Genomic DNA, 11,377 nt, shown 5'->3' on the forward strand with positions numbered 1-11,377 from the left:
GTCACACTGAATAGGGTCCCCCGGAGCCGGCCTTCGGGAGGCGCGGCCGGGGAGGAGGCCTGGGCCTGCGGGCCGGGAGCAGCAGTGGCGGCCTGCGGGAGGGAGCGGAAATCCCGGGACGGGCGCGGGCAGCGGCGCGAACAGGGCGGGCGAGCTCCACGCTCCCTCCCCATGGCCGGCGAGCGGCCGCGGCTACGGGCGGCCGGCGCCTGACAGGCCCCCGTGCGGGCGCGGGGCAGCGCGGGCCTGGGCGGGGCCTGGGGCTGAGGGGAAGATGAACGCCCTCCTAGAGCAGAAGGAGCAGCAGGAGAGGCTGCGGGAGGCCGCGGCCTTAGGGGACATTCGGGAGGTGCAGAAACTGGTGGAGAGCGGGGTGGATGTGAACTCCCAAAATGAGGTCAACGGCTGGTAAGTGGGGAGCGGGGGAGGCCTAGGGTCAGGGCAGCCGGTCCGAGGCGTGGGGCAGTCAGTCGTGACGTGGGCCCAGCGCTGTCCCTGGACGCCGGGGCTACGGCGAGGCCTGCCACCTCGGGCCTCCGAGATTGTGCCCTCTTGAGGCCAGCCCTGGCCCCCATGCCTCGTGCGGTCAGGAGCGCGTCCTGCCCAAATCCAGGCCCACGTGGTCCACTCGGGGCAGCGCCCCCTGGGACTCTGGTGCCCTACACCCTTCCGCCGCGCCCCCGGCTCACTTGGTCAGAGCGGTGCTGGAGGCTGTGATTCTCAGCGACTGAGCGTTGGAGCTCACCCCAATTCGAGTGTTGAGTTAATTTGCCGTAGGTGCTTCTGGAGGACAACACATCTTGCAGAGCTAAAAGCATAAGCAACTGATCAAATACGAATTTTATAAACTAGCATGATTTCCTTAGCCAAGACCAGGAGAAAAAAAAACAACACACATTTGCGTCACCATTCTGCTTCTCTTTTGTTTCACTGCAACTGAATTGCAGCTGCTGCCTACAGTTGCCTGTTTGAAGGAAGACTCATTTGTTTATCCTACCCAGTGTTTTCTTTCTTTCTTTCTTTTTTTTTTTTTTGAAACAGGACTTGCCCTGTCGCACAGGTTGGAGTGCAATGGCACGGTCTCGGCTCACTGCAACTTCTACCTCCCCTGCTCAGGTGACACTCCTGCCACAGCCTCCCAAGTAGCTGGGAATACAGGCGGGCACCACCGCACCCGGCAAATTGTGTGTGTGTGTGTGTGTGTGTGTGTGTGTGTGTGTGTGTGTGTGTGTGTGGTATTTTTAGTAGAGATGGGCCCAGGTTGTTCTCAAACTCCAGGCCTCAAGTAATCCACCTGCCTCGGCCTCCCAAAGTGCTGGGATTACAGATGTGAGCCTACCGTACCCGGCCTGTTTTCTTATTACAATTTCAAATACAGAATGTCATCCAAGACTTTAGATGTCTGCCTGCAAATTGAATTCGTCCCAATTAAATAAGGAGTCTTATCTTAAGATGTTGCTGGTGGTCAAAACTTAAAGTTACTGAATGTGGCATTATTCCGCCCTCTGTATTTAAAATTTAAAATTTTGATTCAGGTAATGCTTAGCCAGACTATTTTGCTAGCTTAGAGTTGAAGTGAGTTGCACTTTGGGAGGCTGAGGTGGGCAGATCAGGAGGTCAGGAGATCAAGACCATCCTGGCCAACATGGTGAAACCCCGTCTCTACTAAAAGTGCAGAAATTAGCTGGGCGTGGTGGTGCGCGCCTGTAGTCTCAGCTACTTGGGAAGCTGAGGCAGGAGAATCACTTGAACCTGGGAGATGTAGGTTGCAGTGAGCTGAGATTGCACCACTGTACTCCAGCCTGGGCGACAGAGTAAGACTCCACCTCAACAACAACAAAAAAGTGAGTTTACATTTTTTTTTTTTTTAAGTGGAATCATCCATATTGGAACTGAAAGGGGAAATGGAGAGAGGATCAACCCCAGAGAATAACTTGCCCTAGGCCACATAACTATTAATGTACCAGAACCATGGTTTCCAGACTGCCTCAAAAGTCTATCTACCTGGGCCTGGTGCGGTGGCTCACGCCTGTAATCCCAGCACTTTTGGAGGCCGAGGTGGGCAGATCACGAGGTCAGGAGTTTGAGACCATTCTGGCCAACATGGTGAAACCCCGTCTCTACTAAAACTACAAAAATTATCTGGGGGTGGCAGCACGTGCCTGTAATCCCAGCTACTTGGGATGCTGCGGCAGGAGAATCACTTGAACCAGGGAGTCAGAGTATGCAGTGAACCAAGATCATACCACTGCACTCCAGCCTGGCGACAGAACGAGACTTTGTCTCAAAAAAAAAAAAAAAAAATCTGTCTATCTTGCAGGACCTGGTGGCTCACGCCTATAATCCCAGCACTTTGGGAGGCCAAGGCAGGAGGATCACTGGAGCCCATAAGTTTGAGACCAGCCTGGGCAACATAGCGAGACCCCAGTCTCAAAAAAAAATTATCTACCTAATTTCCCTAAAGAAAGCAGCCTGGATAGCTGACCAGAAAGCCAGGAAACAGAGGATACTACCTTTTTGTTCTGTTTTGTTTACAGGTGTTTGCAAACTTGCTGTTGTGTATGTACCTTTTCTGAGCGTTGCTCTGGTTCAAAGCTGTGAATTACCGTTTTGGCACTGGGAGGCGGTGTTGTGTAGAAGGAGCCTGGTCTTTCCTGCAGGGTCTTCTCCATTCCTGCCTAGACGGGACTTTAACCGTTGTTCATTTTCTACTTGTTCCAGAAGAGTATTGTGAGCCCTTAATGAGATGAAGCATAAAATAAATAGATAACATTTATTGAACTTGCTTTATAGCACAGATAGGGTTCTTTTTTTTTTTTTTTTTTTTTGGAGACGGAGTCTTGAACTCTCACCCAGGCTGGAGTGCAGTGGCGCCATCTCAGCTCACTGCAAGCTCCACCTCCTGGGTTCATGCCATTCTCCTGCCTTAGCCTCCCAAGTAGCTGGGACTACAGTCATCTGCCACCACGCTCTGCTAATTTTTTGTATTTTTAGTAGAGATGGGTTTTCACCGTGTTAGCCAGGATGTTCTCCATCTCCTGACCTTGTGATCAGCCCACCTCAGCCTGCCAAAGTGCTGGGATTACAGGCATGAGCCCCTGCGCCCGGCCAGCACAGATGGGGTTCTGAGTGTTTTACGTGTGTTAGCTTGTTCACGACTACCTGGGGACATAGTTACTGTTCTCTCCATTTACAGATGAAGAAACTGAGGCCCAGAAAGAGTAAGTCATTTCCTCACTTTGCGCAGTGCCCCTTCCCAAGGTCATGGGATTGACAGTAACTAGTGGAGCCAGAAAACGAACCTGGTATCTGATTCCAGACCTACTCTCCTAAACACAATGTCTGCCCCATAGTAGGTGTTTAGTAAAGTGGATCTGAGGTAGCCTGAAGAGGCTTCTTACAGGTTTTGTGTTGTTTTTTTTTTTGAGATAGAGATTCACTCTTGTCACCCAGGCTGGAGTGCAATGCATGATTTCGGCTCACTGCACCCTCCGCCTCCCGGGTTCAAGCGTTCTCCTGCCTCATCCTCTCGAGTAATTGGGATTACAGGTGTGTGCCACCACGCCTGGCTAATTTTTTGTATTTTTAGTGGAAATGGGGTTTCACCATGTTAGCCAAGCTGGTCTCAAACTCCTGACCTCAGGTGATCCGCCCGCCTCGGCTTCCCAAAGTGCTGGGATTATAGGTGTGAGCCACCGCGCCCGTCCTCTTGTAGATTTAATTGGAGGAATTGTCTAATAGGCTTGTCAAATTCAACATATCCAAGATTGAATTCCAAGTCTCGCCTCATGCCTCTACTACCTCAAGCCTGCTCCTCTGAGTTCCTCAGCCTCTCAGGGGTGCTCAGGCCAGAACGCTTGGCACCCTGCTTGCCTCCTGTCTTTCACAGCTGACATCCAGTCAGCCAATTCTACGAGCTTCACCTTCAGATACAGTCAGAATCCAACTACTCACTAACCCTACCACTACACCTCTGGTACACCATTGTTTCCCTCGCCTAGATTATTGCAATAGCTTACTAGCTAGTATCCTTGCTCCTCAGATTATATTAAACAGTCTCCTTAATTAATACAGTGGTCAGAGGGATCCTGACTTAAAACATAAGTCAGATCATTTCACTCTTCTCAAAAATGGCTCCTATCTCACTCAGTAAAAGCCTACAGGGTCCTACAATTTCTACTGCTTGTCCCCACATCTTCCCTCCTTACCTCTGTGCTAATTTCATGGGATTTGCCCTTCTGCTTACCTTTTTCCCCTGGCCTCCTTGCTTTCCCTGGAATACCAGACAGTCCTGATTCAAGATCTTTGTGTTTTGTCGTCCCACTCTCTTAAATGCTTTCCCTCTAGATATCACATGGTTTGCTTCCTCACCGCCTTCAGATTTTAGTTTAGATGTCACCTTCTTGGCAAGGCTTTTCCTGGGCCCTCAATTTAAAGTTGCACAACCTCTGGCATTCCCTAATGCCTTTCCCTGCTTTACTATTGCTGTCACACTTCATCACCACCTAGCGTACTGCATGCTTTGCTCATGTATTTGCTGATGTCTGTTTCCTCTTCTGTAAAATGGGGGGAATGTTGACAATAGTATTACCTCATGGGTGTAGAGGATTAAATAAGTTAATACATATAATGCCTTTAGAACAATGTCCAACATGTGAAGCGTTACACCTGTGTTAGCTATTATTGTTATTTTCTTATTATGAAGCAATGTGCTGGGTAATGGAATATAAGGTTACCCTCAAAAAACGTACTCTCTCGCATTGCCAAGCAGAATGGTGACTGCTTTCAATTCTTAGTTGATCAGTAACCACAATTTCAGCGCCAGTGAGTGATGCCCGGTTGATGAATGACACCCAATGCCTCAGGTCTGAAATAGTTTTCGACACTAATAAGATATTCTGACTGCAAATATAAAGCTTAAGGAGTTGAAGTTCAAAGATAGAGTAATCTATCAATTAGATTGATCACTCGTCATTCCGCCACATCAGTTGTAATTCAAGTGTCATGCATACCCCCTTGGTTTTAAGGACGAAGAATAATGCTTCATGAAGAACTTGAAAATATTACCTGGCTGCAGGGACTCTGAGTTATGGCTGCCCAGAGCCACACAACTCTGGACTGTAAATGATGATGACTAAGGCACAGGGCAGTGGGGGCCATGCTATGTTGACTTAACACTGCTTTACATGGGTGGTAGTTTAGCAAGTTGGTTTGTCCCAGAGTCTCTCAGACCCACTGGTAGTAAATTACCTCCTTTACGCTCAAGCTTGCCATGAACAAGTGATCTACTACTAGCAAGTGAGCATTTTTTTTCCAAAAGGGAGCATCTTTTTCTCATCATGCTTCATTCATTTTTGAGGGCTCACTTATCATTATAATTGTTCACTTTTTAAGCCTGTGCCACAGACATCCACACACAAACACACTCAAGGCTGCAGTTTGCCCAGAATCAAGGATAGATTAGATCCTTCTACTTCAAGCAAGGTCCACCTTATCCTTAGTTTACTCATTCGGTACTTTTTTTTTTTTTTGAGACAGAGTCTTGCTGTGTTGCCCAGGCTGGAGTGCAGTGGCGCAATCTTGGCTCACTGCAGCCTCTGCCTCCTGGGTTCAAGCAGTTCTCCTGCCTCAGCCTCCCCAGTAGCTGGGATTACAGACGTGCACCATCACGCTAATTTTTGGATTTTTAGTAGAGACGGGGTTTCACCCTGTTGGGCAGGCTGGTGTCAAACTCCTGACCTCAAGTGATCCACCTGCCTTGGCCTCCCTAAGTGCTGGGATTACAGGCGTGAGCCACCATGCCTAGCCCATTCAGTAAATATTAATTAAGCATGTATATGTGCCAAGGAAACACTTCCTTGCCTTCAGGGAGCTTGATCAAGACTCTTCTCTCCCAAACTTAAGACTCTTACTTTTCCCAAATTAGCAATAATTTTGTCATTGCATCATGAAATACACCTTAAAGGAACCTGGATAATCTAATTCTAATGAGCCATAATGTAGAATGTCACTCTGAGACATCAGTGGAATTGCTCCCAGCCAGCCAGATATGCTAACTTTCTGTGAGTTACTAATGCTAAGCCCAGGGCAAATCAGCTTTTTCCTAGAACCATATAAACTTTCCAGATAATTATACTTCCCAGGTTAGTGAACTAACCTTCACTATTGAACATTTGTTCCAACCTTCATTTCTGTATTTGGCTGTAAGAGCTCTGAAGATATTTATCTCAGTTCAATTAGAGAGTTGGTGAAAGAAGACATTTCAAAACACAGGGGCGAGAAGTATTTTCCTTCCATAATATACATTCAGCTTTGGCACCTAGGGCTGGATTGAGTTGCTCTGAATCTTTCATTTCTGTTAAGATGGAGTTTTGCCTGCATGCTAATTATGTTTCTGTACAGTATGAAAATAGTAGCCCTTCAGAGTGTGCGGAATTGCTTCCTCTGTGTACAATATTGAGTGATTAGTTTTACTTAAATGAGTCTGATATGTTAGAAGAGCCTGTTCTTGAAGAATTTTGGTTGTTGATATATATTTTTTAAGTACCTCAGGAATTAAAGTATATGTGTAATGCCTTATGTTTACGCAGATGAGGATATGTTTGTAGCCTTCTGGAGAGAACTAAAGAAGCCAACTTTTTAAAAATGGAAATTTGGAAATCCTTTGTGTGTGTGTTAAGGAAAGAAAAGTAAGAAGGAAAAAGAAAGTGAGCAACTGGGATTCAGACAAGAATATCTGCTGTCATAATAATAATTTAAGTGACAGAGCAAGCTACTGATAGGAGATGGTTATTAGCCTGATAATATTGAATCTTCAGGTGGCATATGAAGTGAGTTTCCATAGTCCCTGAAAAGGAATATAGCAATATAAAAATATGTTTCAGAGACTGAGATGATCTAATGAGCGATACTGATAGTGTACACTCCACGTTACCATTGGAGTTAGCCAGCCAGTGAGCTTACCTCCTGGAGGCTATTGAAATTAAAACTCCTAGGTTAAGTTAGTTTTTCTCAGGAACCAGAAATGAGATTTAAAAACAAAATTTAAGCATATTAAATATTTTGATCATCTTCTTTGTGAAAAGTTGAGATTACCAGCCCGGTTACCTGGTTCTAGCTGAACTCTAACAGGCTTGTATATACATTATTTGCTAATGTTTAGAATCTGAAATCCCAAATCACCTCTCCTCTTTTTCAATCATTCTTTTCTTTGGGACAGGACTTGTTTACACTGGGCATGTAAACGAAACCATGGTCAGGTGGTTTCTTACCTGTTAAAATCAGGAGCTGACAAAGAAATTCTTACCACAAAAGGAGAAATGCCAGTCCAGTTAACATCAAGGAGAGAAATCAGGAAGATTATGGGAGGTGAGTCTGTGTTTGGGGAGAACTTTTGATTTCGTTAGACTCATTGAAGACTTGTGGTATTATTGGCTACATTCTTAATGCTGGTCAAACAACTGTTCTATTTTTTTTCTTTCTTTCTTTTTTTTTTTTTTTTTTGAGACAGAGTTTAGCTCTTGTTGCCCAGGCTGGAGTGCAGTGGCATGATGTCAGCTCAGCACAACCTCTGCCTCCCAGCTTCAAGCGATTCTCCTGCCTCAGCCTCCCGAGTAGCTAGGATTACAGGCATGTGCCATCACGTCCAGCTAATTTTGTATTTTTAGTAGAGACGGGGTTTCACCATGTTGGTCAGGCTGATCTCAAACTCCCGACCTCAGGTGATCCATCCACCTCGGCCTCCCAAGGTGCTGGGATTGCAGGTGTGAGACACTGCTCCCAGCAACTGTTCTATTTCTGAAAGCAAATTACTATGCCAAGATAGTAATTCCAGGTTGTTTCTGGGGAGGTCAGCATTGTAAGGTTTTATTTTTTTATTTGTAAAATTTAAGATAATGATGAACATGGTAATCATAAACCTAATGAAATATTCTTTTTTTTTTCTGACCTGCAGAGGCAATAAGCACTGACTAATGTCACATACCAAAAGACACCACTTCCAAAAGACACCTTTTTTTGGTAATTTTGAAAGGACTGTGATCTGTTCTGTTTTCTTTTTTTTAAGTGGAAGAAGACGATGATGATGATGACAATCTCCCCCAGCTGAAGAAGGAGTCAGAACTGCCCTTTGTTCCCAACTATTTGGCCAACCCAGCTTTCCCTTTTATCTACACACCCACAGCAGAGGATTCAGCCCAGATGCAGAATGGGGGCCCCTCCACACCCCTGCATCACCCCCTGCAGATGGCTCACCTCCATTGCTTCCCCCTGGGGAACCTCCCCTGTTAGGGGCCTTTCCCCGGGACCACACCTCTTTGGCACTAGTTCAGAATGGTGATGTGTCGGCCCCCTCTGCCATACTCAGAACACCAGAAAGCACAAAACCGGGTCCTGTTTGTCAGCCACCAGTGAGTCAGAGCCGCTCCCTGTTTTCTTCTGTCCCGTCCAAGCCACCAGTGTCTCTGGAGCCTCAAAATGGGGCATATGCAGGACCAGCGCCAGCATTCCAGCCATTTTTCTTCACTGGAGCATTTCCATTTAATATGCAAGGTAACCCCTCATCAGCAAACAGCCTCTGCAACAGGGGAGTTGGTGTCCCGGGAGGTGGGATTTAATGAGGTATTTTGGGTATAATTACAAACTTACAGAAATGTTACATGACTAGTATAAGGAACTCCCTTTACTCAAATTCACAAATTGTTTACCTTTTGCCCTTTTACCCTGATACCCTTCAATATTCTTTCCATTATATTTTTCCTAAGAACAAGGATATTCTCTTTTTTTTTTTGAGATGTAGTTTCCCCTGTCACCCAGGCTGGAGAGCTGTGGTGTGATCTTGGCTCACTGCAACCTCCACCTCCCAGATTCAAGCAATTCTTCTGCCTCAGCCTCCCAAGTAGCTGGGATTACAGGAGCATACCACCACACCTGGCTAATTTTTTTTTTTTTTTTTAGTAGAGATGGGGTTTCACCATGTTGGCCAGGCTGGTCTCAAACTCCTGACCTTAAGTAATTCGCCTGCCTCAGCCTCCCAAAGTGCTGGGATTATAGGTGTGAATCACCGCACCCAGCCAGGTATTATCTTATGTAACTACAGTACAAATGACCAAATTTGAGAAATGTAATCTTGAGGTATTGCTGTTCTGTAATCCATAGTCCATGTTTTAATTTTGTCAATTGTCTCAACCAATGCCTTTTGTATTCTATCATCTATTATACGTACTATCTGTACTATTACAGAAATAGTACTATTGATATCTATCTGGACTCTCTGTACTCCTCTGCTCCCTGTGCCCTGCTCAGGATCATGCGTTGCATGTAGTTATCATGTCGTTTTAGTTTCCTTTAATCTGGAATCTTTACCCTTTATCATTTTTGATCTTGATCTTTTTGAAGAGTCCAGGCCAATTATTTTGTGGGATATGATTTTCTTTTTTTTTTTTTGAGACGGAGTCTCGCTCTGTCACCCAGGCTGGAGTGCTGTGGCCAGATCTCAGCTCACTGCAAGCTCCGCCTCCCGGGTTCACGCCATTCTCCTGCCTCAGCCTCCCGGGTAGCTGGGACTACAGGCGCCGCCACCTCGCCCGGCTAGTTTTTTGTAGTTTTTAGTAGAGACGAGGTTCCACCGTATTAGCCAGGATGGTCTCGATCTCCTGACCTCGTGATCCGCCCGTCTCGGCCTCCCAGGGATATGATTTTCAATCATTCTTTCTCTACTTATTAGTTGGTATTTTACTGTAAAGAAGGGCTTTCCCTTCTCCTTCATTAATATCATTATTGACACATATATCTTTATTTTATTCAGTGGGTTATAATCTGTTACTATCAATTTTCAATTATTCAAGTTATCCCAGATTTGGCCAGTGGGAGCCCCTTCAAGCTGGTTCTTATGTCCCTTGCAGGTGTCTTCATTGTTCTTGGAGCACTGCCTTACTTTCTGGTGCAGCAAGATGTTCCAGGCTCATAGCATAACTTTTCCCCTCCCACCCTGGAATCAGTCATTTCTCCAAGAAGCCCTGGTTCTTTTTGGTGGAGAATGGTATTTAGGACACACAGCAAATTTGCCTCCCACTTGGGCCCACCAAGAATGGTATTTAGACACCAGGATGTGGGCACTAGGTGTCCTCATTGCTACAGGTATATCATTTCTTCTAGGCCCGCTGAGAGGACATAGCCAGGAAAGATACCCATATTTCTCTATCAGTGTATATCTTTTTGAGAATATTAAAAACCACAAGTTCATCCTGAGTCTTCCAAATCCAGTCAAATACCATAGGGTACAGCTAGTCTTACTTTTCCTTTTTTCCTAGAAGTAACTCTCTCACTTCCTGTTTTTGAGGAGTTACTACTATAGGTGCTAACAGTGACCTGGGGTGCCACAAGGGATTCATATACAGGGAACAAAGCAGAACAAAGCAGGGTGCTTGACTTGGGCTGTCTTGGCAGCCAGGTTCAGAATAAAGGAGCAGATTGCTTAGTTCCAAGACCTATGAATAATAAGACCCCTTCTTCATGAAGGTGCCACATTCACATCAAGTTATACTTTAGCTTTTATTAGTAGCTTGTCATTTGGCTCTTTTACTGTCTTTTTTGCAAGGAGTTTCATATTTTACAAATACCTTTAGGTCCATAATTGTTCAATCTTTTTAGGGTAACTCACATCCTGCCCATGCCTTCTTTCCAACCTTCTTCCCCCTTCCCCTGTTCATGTATAGTTTGATACCCAAACCTGTTCTTAAGACTTTGCCTCCTTAGCTCCAATGGCAGAAGTAAATTATCCTTCTACATAGCTGGAATGGCTTCCCCTGCCTTGCTCTTACTTTGTGAACCATAGCCTAAAAGTATGGGCAACAATGCAGGAAACTGCTCCAGCAGAGCCAGAGCTGGGCCTGAGCAAACCCTGCTGGTTACACTTGGTTTTCCCACCAAACAGGTCTGTTAATCATGTACAGAGCTTTGGCATGATTAAGTATAACCATCTTCTGGAAAAGATCTTAAATAACAGGGGCTGTGCTGTGCCAGAACTATTCATTAACATTTCTCCTTTTTTTTCTAGAGCTGGTACTCAAGGTGAGAATTCAGAACCCATCTCTTCGAGAAAATGATTTCATTGAAATTGAACTGGACCGACAGGAGCTCACCTACCAAGAGTTGCTCAGAGTGTGTTGCTGTGAGCTGGGTGTTAATCCAGATCAAGTGGAGAAGATCAGAAAGTTACCCAACACTCTGTTAAGAAAGGTAAGAAAAGTCTGTTAAGCATGAATGGCTGCTTTTTGCATTTGGAAAATACCTAGCTCCCTCCTTGGTTATATGAGTTAGTTGAGGGAATAAACAGAGAATAGAAAAGGAACAAAGAATGATTTTCCACTGGCTTTTT

General features: G+C 45.4%; 1 protein-coding gene across 1 annotated transcript in view; it reads left to right on the forward strand.

The window, feature by feature from the left end:
• The window catches only part of ANKRD40 (ankyrin repeat domain 40), a 15,223-nt gene continuing 3,846 nt past the window's right edge, over positions 1 to 11,377 (forward strand). The window contains 5 exon segments of the mRNA XM_017853963.1: positions 1 to 408; positions 7,220 to 7,368; positions 8,066 to 8,221; positions 8,224 to 8,550; positions 11,057 to 11,238. Coding sequence (XP_017709452.1) covers positions 275 to 408; positions 7,220 to 7,368; positions 8,066 to 8,221; positions 8,224 to 8,550; positions 11,057 to 11,238 — 948 coding nt within the window. The 5' untranslated portion in view covers positions 1 to 274.

Source organism: Rhinopithecus bieti, unplaced genomic scaffold, assembly GCF_001698545.2.
Source record: "Rhinopithecus bieti isolate Rb0 unplaced genomic scaffold, ASM169854v2 scaffold_35856, whole genome shotgun sequence".
NCBI classification, from domain to species: domain Eukaryota; kingdom Metazoa; phylum Chordata; class Mammalia; order Primates; family Cercopithecidae; genus Rhinopithecus; species Rhinopithecus bieti.